This window comes from Opisthocomus hoazin, chromosome 27 (assembly GCF_030867145.1).
Source record: "Opisthocomus hoazin isolate bOpiHoa1 chromosome 27, bOpiHoa1.hap1, whole genome shotgun sequence".
NCBI lineage: Eukaryota > Metazoa > Chordata > Aves > Opisthocomiformes > Opisthocomidae > Opisthocomus > Opisthocomus hoazin.
In genome coordinates this window covers 4149478-4163685 of record NC_134440.1, presented here as the reverse complement: position 1 = coordinate 4163685, position 14208 = coordinate 4149478, and the positions used below count along the sequence as shown (strand labels likewise).

The following is a 14208-nucleotide window of genomic DNA, read 5'->3' as shown; positions in this document are numbered from 1 at the left end:
CATACTAAAATTCATTTATGAAAACAAGTATGATTAAACACTTCCACATGCTTGAATTACCCATACTGTTTATAGCTCCTAAAACATTGGTATCAGTATTCTTCTCATATTTTTTTGAGTGAACATGCTTCAACATTACAGCACATGTACCCTCCTCCATTCCTTTTAATACAATTTGTGGCATCAATTATAACTAGCACATTCTTTATAGCAATCATGAAACTGAGGCTATTAAAAGAGGAAGTTTAGCAATTTCCAGGGAAATTCTGTTTATGCCCTGATTACAGCTAGATTACTTTTGACAGTTCAACATAGAAAAAGAAGATTTAAAACTAGAATGCTTCCACCGAATTAGCTGGAAAATAGTATGTCAAAATAACTGATATGTTCACAGAATGCAGCCCTTTCTCCCTCAACATAATATGTTATAAAAAAACCCCCACAACAACATTGAGGCCAATCTCTGAAATATCAGTTGGAATTTAAACACCACAGAGGAAGGATTTTGAGTATAATCAAAATTTGATACATTTTCACCAATGTACTGTAGAAGTTCCACAACGAGCTCTCTTGAGTCCAGTTTACTTTAAATACATATTTTGCACCACATTACTTCACTTGAAAACTTTTGATAACAGTTTGCATGTGCACGAATGTTTTCAGAGGTTTCTGAACATGTTCGTCTGAACCCGAGGAAGAACTTCTTCCCTCTGAGGGTGACGGAGCCCTGGCCCAGGCTGCCCAGGGAGGCTGTGGAGTCTCCTTCTCTGGAGATATTCCAGCCCTGCCTGGACGCGGTGCTGTGCAGCCTGCTCTGGGTGACCCTGCTTCGGCAGCGGGTTGGGCTGGGTGACCCACTGAGGTCCCTTCCAACCCCGAACATTCTGTGATTCATTTCATTAAACAGATGTTAATCAGGCCTCCTACTGCTATTCAGAAGTTAAAAAGCAGCACGCTCTTAATAAGACGCACAGCAAACTATGTATTACCCAAGCATCACATAACTCCACTGCAAGATAAACTCTCAGAGTTTCACAAATAAAAGACCATTATCAAAAGGAAATAGATATATTTAAATAATCTGAACTGCCAATAGCGGTTGTTCTGAATAGCCGGCCTAGGCGCAGCGTAGAAAATAATTCTAATCTCAAGGCGTTGGGGGGTGATGGTGCTTTTCTTTTGCTTTAAAGGAAATAAGTAAACTGTCTTCACAGGAGCATGGAAAAGAATAAACAGCGATCACGCTGTTTAGGTTTAAATTATTCGGGTGAGAAATTAATTAAAAAGAAACTTGTAACAGCAGCAAAATTCTACCCAAGGACGGCACACGTTGCGCCAGAGCTCGGAGCGCAGCCTCTTCGCAGGACACGCCACGCTCCAGGGCTCAGGGTCTTTCTCCTCCTGCTGCTGCTGAGGGAAAAGCTCCTCTTCACACCGAGTCCTTCACCGGCACCGCCCCGGCACCCAGCACTGCCGCGACGCCCCAGCAGCCGCGGGCGGCACCGACCCCGTGTCACCAGCCGGAAAACGGGGTGACTTGCCCCAGGTCAGAGCCCCGAGCAGGGAGCTCTGCCCCCAGCCCCGCACCGCAGACCCCGGCCCGCGTGAATCCCCGCAGCTCAAACCCGGGAGGGAAAGCGCTCAGGAAGCCTCGGGGCTGCCCAGCCCCTTCCCCCGCGGGACAGCTCCGGGGCCTCCATGAGGGGAAGGCGGCAGCGCCTTTTGTGCCCCCCACAGAAGCCGCCCCCGGGAGGCTCAGCCCCAGCCCGGTGGTGGGGCCAGCCGGGGGCTCCTCGCCCCCCTCACCCCCGCCCGGGGCCCGCTCCCCGCCGCGCACCACCCCCCGCGGGCCGAGCCACCCCCCGGCCGCGGCGAGAGGCAGGGCCTATGCCCCAGCGCCGACCCGGCCCCGGATGCACCCGCCCGCGGGAGGGGGACCCGTGCCGGGGAGAGCCCGCTCCCCCTTCCCCGAGCGGGGCTCAACCGCTGGGCCCCGAGGGCCGCGTCTCCCCTCAGCCGCCCACCCCCCAGCAGGGTCCGGCCACCGGCGGGCCGGGCCGGTTTACCTGCTGGCTGAGGGGGATGAGCGCCGCCATCTTCCTCCCACTGATTCGGGCAGCGGCCGGGGCGGGGGGAAGGCGGGGCGAGCGGCGGCGGGAGCCCGCCCGGCCGCGCCTGGCACCGCACGGCCCAGCTGGGCCGGGCCTCGGCGGGCGGGGGCCGGTGCCTGCTGCGCCGCCGCCGCCCGGGAGGCTGAGGAGCCGCGGTTTATCTGTCCCCAGCAGCCGGTCCCCGGCCCCGAGGAGCTGGGGCTGCTCTCGGCGTCCCGTCCTGCCGCAGCTCAGCCCCTGCTGCCAGACATGGCTCTGCTCCAGCTGCCTCAGGCGAAGCTGGCGGTGACCTACCTACGTGGTGGGCAAAGTAGGTCTAGGGAAGACTGCAGCTGCCCTGGGGAATATTCGTCCAGGTAACCGCGTCCAGGCACTGATCGGCCTTTGAGCTGGATGACCTGCCTCTAACCTCCTCCTGGACAAACCTCGTTATTTTTACTTCATTACACTAAACCTTGTCAAAACAGACTGCATCAAATTAAGCTTCCTCTGGTTTATGATGAAATACGCGACATCGAATAACAAAGTTAACAAATCTCTGCCTGGAATGTGCAAATACTGAGCAGCAGCCTGAACGAGGCTAGATCAACAGGGTCATATAAAAGCCAAACCTGCAGGAACTTGTTCAGGGAAAAAAGGTAAAGGGCAACTGTCATTACAGTGTATTTCGATAGCTTTAGAGTTCACCCCACAGCGTCATGGGAATTGTTTCACAGGGGACAGCACTCAGACAAGCAGAAGCAAAAGAGTTTGACCTCCGCTGCTCCGCAAGCTAGAAACTGGCCCAGCTGAAGTTGGGGCTTCCCCAGATCCTCCCACACAACACCAAAACCATTGGCTCTGGAAGACCGCCTTCAGTTTTTGCTAAATTTATAGCATTAGTCCTTTGGTGGGGGGAATGCAGAAGGACCTGAGAGGGGTTGAAGTGACTGAACAAGTTATGAGAGTGAGTTACAAGAGAGGTCAGACGGAAAAGTAGGCACGCCATTCACTGTTTCAAATTCCTCCACCCACCCTATTAGAAAACAAAAAAACCAACAACTTTAAGCCAGCTTCCAGGCATTGAATGTATTCATTTCAGACTTTTGAATGAGAAAAAATTGTCTGAATCCATTTAAACTTTTAAGGACAGATCTGTCGCTGGACAGCCTACTGCCACGCAGGTCCCACACTGGAGACAGAGCACTAGAATGTTCCACCGGCAGACAAGCAACGGCAGAACAGCCCAGCGCAGCCCTGGTGCGTTTGTGACAACTTTACAGCTGCAGCAATCCCCGAAACTCTGACAGGTGCACAATGGCTACAGAAGCTTAGCAAAGCTTATCTCCTCCTTAGTTTGAAGCATGTTGTGAAACACACTTCACACATTTGACATGCCAAACCCTTTAATATCACTAAAAGCTTATTATATTTCCTCAACAAAAGTGAGCATAAATTTTACATTTAATATTAAGCCATGAAAGTGTAAAACAGTTCCAAAACCTAGTGCTTTATGAGGTGCTTTTAATACATTTTAGCACAGTTAAGATACAGTTAATAAAAAAATAACATTTCTATATAGAAGTTAAATGCTATGGTATTTTTAGTAAACATAACTGAAAGTGGTCACAAAATTTAGTGTTGAATTTTTTAAAAAAATCCTGTTTTAATACAACTGTATCACTGCAGATTCCAACAAGCTGTTAAGAAACTATCAAAATCTCTACAGAGAGATTTAAGTAAAAAAAAAAGTTAACTTCTTTCACACAACAATTCAAGCTCTTCCTTCTCGATAGTGTTCCTCACTGCTCTATCTTTTCCAGATTTTTTTCTTCCTAGCTTTTTTTTAAACCGTTGCTGAAAGTATTTTTCTTCTGTAACTCTTCCTCTACCCTGCTCTTCCTCAGTCTGCTTTATGTTTATTTCCTTTTCAGGACCCTAATATTAAATTTTTATGCACCAATAGGTTCTCGATCAGATTAGACAGGGGATTTTTAAAATCTGGTAATAAAGAACCAAACCAGACACAACGATTTCATGTTACCTTTGTTTCTCCCCATGTTTCATCTCCAAAGTCTTCTGCACAAACCTCATCATCTGTTATCAAGAAGTTGTCAAAAATTGTGCCAGCTCTCACCTTTGAAGGAATAAGGAAAAAAAATGAGGATGCCTCTTTGTAATATTTTTTTGGTTTTTTTAAAATATGTATTATATATTCGATATAAGCATGTTAAGAACCCCAAAGATTTTTGCAGAATTTGATGAAGAATTCTCTCTTTTTGGACAACTGTTTTCAAGAATCTAAAGAACTTGTTTTAACTTCAGGGACCTCACTGCTCTTTAAGAAGTTTTAAGTCTCATCACTGGCTAGTCAAGAAATCCAAGAGAGAGGACGATCTGAGGCACCCCAGAGGACAGTTTTCTCCTTGTTAATCTTCGGGTAAGTCAGGAGTAACTGAGCTGCTCAAAGCCTCGGTTCCACACCTCAGGTCAGGTGGAGTAAATCATACTTTATAATACTTACACAAATTACTTACCTGCAGATGAGTAGCATTCAACCAGTAACTACAACAGAAGATCGGTGCGTCTTACAGATTCTTCAATTTTATACATATATTTACATAAGAGTGTGTTAAAGATATAGGTCCCTAAGATCCCAAAACAATAGATAATGTTTATATGTAAAGGGTAAACAAGTTGCTATATACTCAGAAAGAGAAAAATTCTTTATTTTCCAGTAAAGGCATCTCACCTGCCAGAGACCTAGTCCAATTATGCTAATATTTTCATAGCTGTAGATACTGAAGTCTGGTGAGTAATTTGGATTGTCAATCTGTGGATGAGGCCAAACTCCTCTATAATTTGTGTTATCTATCTGCCTTGGTTTCCATTCACCCTAGGATAAACCACGTTTGGAATACAGTCATACAAAGAAAAGTTGCTTAAAGTGCTATCCATAGCTAGGATTATGAAATTATTTGTACTCTGTATAGAGGATTCTTGACCACAGGATAATGCCATTCTCCATTCACAGCATCCTCCCAATCTTCAGGTTTCTCAGCACTAGTGTCCATGATGTATTCGGGTTCATCCCAATCCTTTAAAAAGGCACAGCAAGATTAAGAAAGCAAAGCTCGTGCACAGTTCAACTATCTCAAATATGCATTCAGTAGAAATGAAATAATCCAGCACCACAGAAAAAGAAGAGGAAATTACCCCAGGTTTGATGTCATTTGGATCATCAACTTGGATTCGATCATCCCAGTCAGTGGGTTTCTTCATCGTTGGATCATTAATTTTCCTCGGTGGCAAAAAATCCAAATCATCTTCTAAGTTTCCGGATGCGACCATTTCGTTATCAATTTTTACTTCATAAGTCTGATCTGGCCTTATAATCAAAGAATATAGATGTGTATATCCATCAACCTGGGTTTTAAAGAAAGCAGGTAAAATTTTTTAAGAACCTTAAGTATAGCTCTTAGGAACTGCCTTGTACCAGAAATATAATACTGATTTCTAATGGATTTTTCATAAGCAGTAGTAAGAAAAAATAATTTCCAAAGTCTCATAAAGGGGGAAAATAAAATTGACATTTTTCACATATATTTTCCAGTCCTCCCATCTGGGTCTCTGAACAAAACTAAATGTTTGCAAGAAAACACACTCTATATCTGATTGGCAAGAATCGTCACAAGATTGAAAACAGTATCAGATAAAGTAATTATTTTAGTTAATATCAAATACAAGTTATTTATATACCAAATAGCTACTGCAAAAGCACATAAAAAGGCTTACTTCATAGGTTAAAAGTAAAAAAATTTAAAACATTGCCAGGATCTTACATTTGTATTACGAGAAAGCACTTCCTCACTAGAAAAAGTGGCATTAAAGTTGCAATTAAGAAGCACAAACACTTCTTAATAACATACAGCACCATTGCAACCTTCTTCCATCCTGTATCAGTATCAGTTATTACAAATGTAATCATTAAATTGCAAGTGTATCATAAACTAAAAAATATCTGAAATCCCAAAATTAACATAAGACACGATGAAAAGTAGAACTACTCAAAGGTGTTACGTGTTTGGAACAGTTGTCTGGGGTTTTGGTTTGTTTTTTCTTCTTCCTAATACTCCTGTAACTTGTTTATTTTAAAGTTTATGTATCTTTGAAATGTGTATTTACCTTGCATCTGATTGGTTTCCTGATTGGATGGGGTTTATTCTTGTAATTTAAAATAACATGCACTTTCTTTGTCTCAGATCCACAAATATCTGGCCCTGCAAAGAGATTATATGCTTTGTATCCTTAACTTCTTTGCAGAAAAATACAGATTGTTTACCATTTCCTTCTAATACTGCTAGACATCTCTTCCATTCCACGCATTTTGATGTATTCCATTCCATTTTTAATGGATGACGTGACTTCTACTCAAAGTCTCTAAGTCTACCTTAGAATTAGATTTTGCGTGGTTTTGATACTTTTGGTAACAGTCTGTATGTTCACAGATGTCTTCAGAGGTCTCTGAACATGTCCATTTCATTAAACAGATGTTAATCAGGCCTCCTACTGTTATTCAGAAGCTAAAAATCCAGGCAAAATAAAAATTATCTACGGCACAAGATGAATAACAGTATAATTACATTGGATACATAATTACAAAGTTCACTTTGACATATAAATGTACAAATTTCACTAAGTCACTGGAAATTAAATATCAGTATATAAGGGCAGATAATGGCCTACAGTATGTTGCTTCAGTTAAAGGTCTTAAAAAAAAAATGTTGCTGAACAACTACTTTTATTCTAAGCTCACTCTAATAATCTTCAGTTATGTCCTTCAAATCAGCTCAGAATGTTTCCACAAATACATATTTTGTTAATAAATAGAGATCTCTCAAGCATGGAAGAGCTAATGCCTTACAGTCACAACATCCTTTATTTTTTTTAAGACAGCCTTCCTTTATTTTTTTTCGACCATTTCCACAACTGCAGAAGCGACAGTACTGTAGTATGAGTAAACAACTATAAACTCACCAAACATGATGTAATGTTGTGAATCTCCACTCAGGTTCTTCTGGTCCAAGTTGGAGGGAAAAATCTTAACGTATCCCCCACCATAATCTATTTTCTGCTCATATTTCACAGTATACTGAATGACCAGAGTCACAGAATCCCAGCATGGTTGGGGTTGGCAGGGTCACCCAGCCCAACCCCCTGCCCAAGCAGGGTCACCCAGAGCAGGCTGCACAGCACCGCGTCCAGGCGGGTCTGGAATATCTCCAGAGAAGGAGACTCCACAGCCTCCCTGGGCAGCCTGGGCCAGGGCTCCGTCACCCTCAGAGGGAAGAAGTCTTCCCTTTGTTACTACATGGTTTAAATCATGAGGAGATAGCGTAAAATTTATAACCTTCACTAGTTTGTAGACCTGGGAAGGCATCAGTGCAATAGTAAAACTTATGTTTTTCTCCATTCGCAAAGAAAAAATACTTTCATTGCCATGCACAGCAAATCCCAAGCTCTCAAGATGGTTCCCTTAGCATATTTTTAATGAAACCCACGCACATTTATCTCGCACCGGGTCTCCGTGGAACCTCCCAGCGGTGAGTTTAAACCTCCCAAGGTCTGCCTTGCGCTCCAAATCCACCCACCTCTGCTGCCAGTTGGCTCTCCCGCCAGGCCAGCACCAGCAACGCCACAAGAACCGAGTCAGTAAGCACGGTGCAGTCACAGAATCACAGAATGGTCGGGGTTGGAAGGGACCTCTGTGGGTCACCCAGTCCAACCCTCCTGCCAAAGCAGGGTCACCCAGAGCAGGCTGCACAGGACCTTGTCCAGGCAGGTCTTGAATATCTCCAGAGAAGGAGACTCCACAACCTCCCTGGGCAGCCTGTTCCAGTCCCTCCCCTCCCACTCACACACGCACGGCCATTACCGGCAGCTGCCCCCCTGCCCTCGCCCCACCTCCGTCCAGAAACTGCTCCTGGAAATACACCGCAGCCCGGGCAGAGCCCAGCGCAGCCCCGAGGAGCAGGGCCAGCCTCAGCGCGACGGCAGCCGGGGCTCCGCCACCGCGCCCACTCAGCCCAGCCGCCGCCGCCACCCTCACACCTCCGGCCTCAGCCTTGTGCCTTCGGGGCCTCGCCCTTCCCATGGCGGGCTCTGATTGGCTCCGCTTATTATGCGACGGAATCGGATTGGTTTAGCGCCCCCGAAGGAGGAGCATTCCGCCCCTTGCCTGCGCGGCGAAATGCATGCTGGGGGTTGTAGTCGTCGCTCTCACGGGCCGGCGGCAGTATGTCTTCTTGGGATTGGGTGGTTACGCCCAAGCCTCGCCGGCTTGCTAGGGGGCTCTGCGCGGAGCCAATGAGGGGGCGGAATGTTGGGGAGTCGCGGTCTCCGGGATACGGCGCGGCGCCGAGCGATCTTTCCGCGGCCTGGGGATGCCGCTGCCGCCTCAGGATGCTCCGTCCCGGATGGCCGCCATCGCTCGGGCTTGCCGGGCGCCGGCGGGCGGAGGGCAGGTGAGGAGGCGCCAGCTGTGCCTCAGCGCCGGCCGCGCTCGGCCTGTAGCCGGGCAGCCGCGGGCCCGGGGCCGGTGTTTCAGCCGCGTATGGGGAGGGCCCAGACCGGAGACTGGGAGGAGGCGGCCCGGGACAGGCTGGGCCGAGGGCAGGGCCTCGGGGAGCGGGAGGGTCTGCCCAGCCCGGGGAGCTGGGAGCTGAACCGGGCCGCCTGCCTCCGCCTCTGAGGGCTCTTTGTCTCCTCTGCTGGGCAGGGACACAGCCGTGCTTCCCGTGGGACACCCATCGCAGCCGGGCGCAGCGTCCTTCCCCGCTCCTGTGGTGACCTCTCTGCGGATGACACAGAGTTGGAGAGAACTGGAAGAGCTCCATTCTGCCGCAGCAGATTCCTAAAGGGGCGCAGCGAAAACGTACAGGGAAACCAGTGGTGCCAGGCGTCGGGAAGCCCTGTGCGGGCGGGGAGCAGGCAGGTAGCAAAGAGCGCTCCGAGTAGCGCTTCCCATGCGCGGTTGAGCTCAGCTCTGAGGAAGGTGGCACAACTTGAAAGCAAGATCATGAATCGAAAAAAGCAGATGGAATCGCATAACGCTGACTTGGGCCAGAAGCCTTTGGATGAAGAGTCCTTCTCGTCTGCTTCCAGTCACGAACACAGTGCGAGGGGCAAGAAATACCTGAAGAATTATGCTGCTGCCAGTGGAAGTATGACCCTGGGTAATGCTTGTTCTGAGGAGGGGAAAAGCATCCCAAGCCCTAAAAACAACGTTATGGTTAAGCAGCAGCTTAGTTTGGATAGTGATGAAGAGGAGATGAGAGAACTGTTGGAGAGCTCTTTGGAGTTTGACAGTGGAAATGAGAATCAGAGAGTTGTTGCAAGTGATTCTAAATGGGGTGGAAAGGTAAATACAGACTTTGCTGGATTATGTATTTTTATTTACACTTTTATGAAATTGTTTTAACTGGTAGTCACTTTTTATTTAGATAACATCAGAAATTATATTTTAATTTTGCATTTGTGGCTTTCTCAAGATATGATTTAGCTTCAATTCACATTTCAAAATTACTCTTTTTTTACCCATTATAATTTTTTTTCCGTTTTAGTGATCTACACATAGCAAATGAAGTAACACATAAATCTCTTTTTCATGTTGTTCAAAAGAGTGAGACTCCAGTTTCGTCAGGAATGCCTCCTCCATCTCAGAAGGAAATTTCACCGACAGAGGTATCTAAAACATCTTCTTTTCGTAGCAAAGACTCGGAGAAAAATGTTTTTGGTACAGTTAACTCACCAACACCTTCACCAGCCAGCAGAAACCTGTCAGTAAGACATAATGTGCAAGCTCAATCACTGTCGTTTTCCATGAAGGACAGTACTGTAAAGATGACTCTGCCTAGAACGGGCAACACCAAGCAAAGCCAAATATCACTTGGAAGTGACAGAAGCGAAATAAAATCGTTAGACGAATTATTTTCGGAAGCAGCTGATGCAGAAGATTCGATTAGCAGCAGCTCAAATGGTAAGTGTTCTGAAATATTGTCTCAGTAGACTGGGGGTGAATTCTACTAATTATCTGCTGATAAATTTACTAATAAACAGGGGCAATACACACTTAGAAAGGATTTACTGGTGCAATTTTACATAAACCAAGGCTCGATCAAAGGAGTTATGCTGATCTGTTTCTTTTTTCTAGTGTAATATGTTTGGGGGCTTTTTTGCATTTGATTTAATGGCTTCAGTTTCAGAATAGTGTTGATGTGTCAGTGGGACAATGTGCTGATGGTCTGAGCGAGAGCAGGGGTGAGCGAGGGGCAGCAGGAATCTCTTGAACTTGGGTTAGCAGATCCACCCACAGGCAAAGGAGGAAACTTCAGGAAGAGCTGCTGCTAAGTTAAAGACTTAGAGTGATTGGCTTCTATTACTTTTTAGTATTACACTTTAAACTAGGAAAGTAGTACTACTTTATTTTTTTCCACTTTTCTTGCTTAAGGGAAAGCATACTGTAATTTTCATGCAAATTCACATGACAATATGTCATCTGATTGCAGACTTCAGACTGAATATCCTGAGCCTTGATGATTTGGCACCAAATATCCCCAGTGAGGCAGCAGAAGGAGAGCAGAACGTAAGTAGAAATTCCCTACAAGCTTGTATTTCCATTCTGCCTTTGTTTGATGGTGGGTGGATATTCTAAAATGAGTAATTCTGCTCTGCTCGTAGACTTTGTGAGGTGGGCGTGTCTCACTGGCTGTAAGGGTTAGATCAAAATTTTGCAGTCTACTGAAACCTGGCCAGATTCTTTTTTTGGTGTCTGCATTTCCTTACTAAATGTAACAGCAGTGCACAGTTTGCAAGGTGACACAGAAGAGCAATGTTTTTGTTTTCTCATAAAGTAGTCGCTAACTCTCAGTGCTACGCAGCAGAGCAGGTGAAGAGTAGCGGAGGCATAGTCTATGCTATATTTTGTGATTCTCCTAACATACGGCTGTTTTGTTTTACAGGGGACAGACATTCAAATTACTCAAGAATCAAACAGAAATCCAAAAACAGATACGTTCCTGGTGGAAAGGGACCAAGCTTCTTTTCCAATGACAAGTGCAGTAGCTGCTGTGAATGACACTGCTGAAGGGGATGTTGAAAAAACTGTGACTGAAGCCAAAATCTCTGAGCACTTAAGTGTTGTTTCTGCAGATTCTCCTAGACACAAACAGGATTATCTTGATCATGAGGAGACAACTGTTAATTCAGAATATTCCGAAGACTTCGAAAGGTCTCTGTCTACAACAGACAGAGAATCTGTATCAGAAGTGTCAGAGGAACATTCCGAGAGCTGCACATATTCTGGAAAATGCCCATCTTCAGCATCCTCACCTTTATTTAGCAGAGAGCGGCGTGACCAGGGACACGGCGTAACGGTCAGAGAGACTGCAGTTCAGACAGTGGATTCTCCATTCACCTATTGCTGGTCAAAGAGTAAGTTCAGGAGATACCGCCCTGTTATATTTTATGTGCTAGCCTAGTCAGCCTTGACAGAGTTCTTAGCTTCAGTACTGGCTTCCCGTAGCTGACATTAAACTAAAAACTTTCTGAAGCTCAATACTTTAATCTGCTATCCATAGAAAAGATTGGGCAACAGGATAAGAACTTGGAACTATTTTTTGCTTAAAAAACCCCACCCAACAGGAACTCTGGGTGGATGAGCTAGTGTTAACGCCAGAGCTTGCAATAGCCCAAGTAATATTTCAAGTGGAATTCAACATTTTTATGTATCTTTACTATTGTAAACAATGCTGTTCTAGTGTTACTAAAGTGATCACTCATCGTAGCATTCTTTTTTGCATTGTATTTATTTCTTGGGAAAGCACTGTGACCCCATTTACAAAAGGCAGATGCGACCTTTAACTGTTTCTGAGGGGTAGCTCCTTTCCTATCTCTCTGTACTGAAAGCACAAAGTGGCAAGATACACTTCTTGCCACGCTAGCGGAGGAGAAAATAGAAACTCAGATGTGCTTGAAAACAGTAGCTTCCTTCGAGTACAAAAGCCTTTATTTTTACTCTGTCTAGGGTTAGAAAAGATGCCTTCCACACAGCACGTGTTGCGACTGTCAGAGCAAACTGTGGAGGTCAGAGAACTACATTAGCATTTTTTTGGCTGACAGAACTCCCTGTTAGGCTCTGCAGCAACTGGTGTCCCAGGACACTGCTGAAGACAAACCGAGTTCTAGCGCTAAACCTTTCCACCCTCCAAACCCAGTCATTCTGATTTTATCCTGTACACAGCAGACGCCACCGCAGTACTCGGCCCATCTGTAGGAAACAGCTACATCGATCCGGTGCCCGTTGCCAGTCACGTCATCAGCATGGACGCAGTAGAAGGTACTGAAAAACATGTTTCTTACCATTCTGTTTTACGCATCTAACCCCTGCTCGGATTGTGTAGCCTTTACTACGTGACTGAAACGTATCGCTGATGTATAGACTCTCCCTTTCTTGCAGCCTTGACAGCATACAGCCCATCAGTTCTTGTTCTGAACGCCATGTTGAAACAGCACTTGCTGTTGACTCAGCAGTTTGTAGAGAACATTCACCACCTTCACTCATCCCTTGTGGAGTCATTAGAGAATGAGAAGTTCCACTACCATACCCTGGAAGAAGCGAAAGAGGTATTTATGATATACATCTATATTCCTTTCCAAACGCTTCTAGTAGTTGCAGTAAACAGGTTTTCTTTGCGTATTATTCATTAGTCAGATAAAGTTCATATGATCATTGAATAAATTACTTCATAGAAGAAGGATACTGTACTGCTTGTGCCCATATTAATAACACATCAGGAGTTAATACAGTAAAAAAGACTGAGGTCTTACCGGAGGCCATGGTTTTGGAAGAGTAAGCTTTCTGCTGTAGCACTTAGCTGTCCTCATACGAGTAAGGATCTTCTTAATGTTGCAACAGAAGTATTGGTTTCTGTTGCTAGCATAGAAAAGTGCAGGTATCTTGACATGAAGATAATATTATTATTTATTAAATACTATAAAGTATTTATCTACATAATAAATTTGCATATTAACTTTTTTCAGTACATCAAGAATCACAAATCCCCACCTCTAACAATTGAGCAAGCACGTGAAGAAATTCAGAAAGCACAGGAGGAAAAACTGCTCTGACTCTTTGAATTTTAAGTAAAGTTGACACAGATCTCAAGCTGGAACAGAAAACCCAAATTTTACAGATAAGTCAAACTATGTTGTAACAACTATGTTTTTATAGGGGTTGGAACTCCATGATGTTTAAGGGCCTTTCCAACCCAAACCATTCTATGATTCCACATACTGGAAAGATTTGTACTAACTGCTCTCCATCTAATTATACATAATGTATTTTTCTATATCTGAATATTTTACTCATGTACCGATACAGGGATAGGCATCAGCCTTCAACCAGACCCTGTCAGTGTTCAGCATAAAAGAAACCAAGAAAGCACTTCTCTGTAAAGGCAGCGTGCTAAGTCAGCACAGCATGTGTGGTTACCACGTGGATCATGTCAGCTGTGAGCACATCTGTGATGGTGGTAGAAGTCAAAGTCTGTACCACAGCACCCGAGGAGGGGGATCCCAGTAGAACAGTACCCTGTCCTGACTCTCGTGCCACACTTGAACCATGTTGATAGGTAATTGGCCTTGTCACGTTACTACAAAACCACACACACGCAAGTTAAGATAAATTCAATACAAGGTAGACTTACAGCCAACATACAGGACTCCGTTTACTCTGAAATGAGCCACCATCTTATTTTTATTAAAAAAAAGTGTTTATTGGAAGGCAAAACAATAAAATTCACAAGTTGATAACATACAGGTGTCGTATGCTGATTCACAGACAGTTACAGTTCCACAACTACAGCAGATCTAGAACAAACTGATATTTCACCATAGTAACTGAATGGTTTTAAGAGGGTTTCTGCTATACAAACAAATGACTGGAAGAGGTTACCACCACGCAGACCTCTGGAGTGGAAGTGCAGTGTAAGGGCCTAACATCTTTAGCTGGTGGACTCTGGAAACAGTTACAAAAGGATTTTTTTTTTTTTCTTCTCAT

At 44.9% G+C, this 14208-nt stretch overlaps 3 protein-coding genes across 7 annotated transcripts in view; 1 reads left to right on the top strand and 2 right to left on the bottom strand.

The window, feature by feature from the left end:
* Positions 1 to 2129, bottom strand: part of EPS15L1 (epidermal growth factor receptor pathway substrate 15 like 1) — a 45116-nt gene extending 42987 nt beyond the window's left edge. For all 3 annotated transcript variants that reach the window (XM_075443999.1, XM_075444000.1, XM_075444001.1), the window contains exon 1: positions 2067 to 2129. In XM_075443999.1, coding sequence (XP_075300114.1) covers positions 2067 to 2096 — 30 coding nt within the window. In that variant the 5' untranslated portion in view covers positions 2097 to 2129. The remainder of the gene's footprint in view (positions 1 to 2066) is intronic.
* Positions 2130 to 3842: 1713 nt separating this feature from the next.
* CALR3 (calreticulin 3) lies at positions 3843 to 8244 on the bottom strand. Its single transcript, XM_075444103.1, is given in 10 exon segments — positions 3843 to 4028; positions 4135 to 4227; positions 4843 to 4986; positions 5075 to 5188; positions 5307 to 5516; positions 6276 to 6370; positions 7128 to 7258; positions 7446 to 7518; positions 7656 to 7757; positions 8055 to 8244. Coding segments are annotated over 10 exon segments (1338 nt in total).
* Positions 8245 to 8477: 233 nt separating this feature from the next.
* C27H19orf44 (chromosome 27 C19orf44 homolog) lies at positions 8478 to 13277 on the top strand. 3 transcript variants are annotated; one of them, XM_075444007.1, is made up of 9 exons: positions 8478 to 8614; positions 8869 to 9510; positions 9771 to 9833; positions 9978 to 10128; positions 10658 to 10734; positions 11111 to 11582; positions 12391 to 12486; positions 12607 to 12773; positions 13191 to 13277. In XM_075444007.1, the coding sequence occupies exons 1-9, from the start codon at positions 8534 to 8536 to the stop codon at positions 13275 to 13277; spliced, it is 1836 nt and encodes a 611-aa protein (XP_075300122.1). In that variant the 5' UTR covers positions 8478 to 8533. The 3 variants fall into 3 exon arrangements, with proteins under 3 accessions (XP_075300122.1, XP_075300121.1, XP_075300120.1); XM_075444006.1 differs by having other exon boundaries at positions 9771 to 10128; positions 12394 to 12486; XM_075444005.1 differs by having other exon boundaries at positions 9771 to 10128.
* Positions 13278 to 14208: the final 931 nt, after the last annotated feature.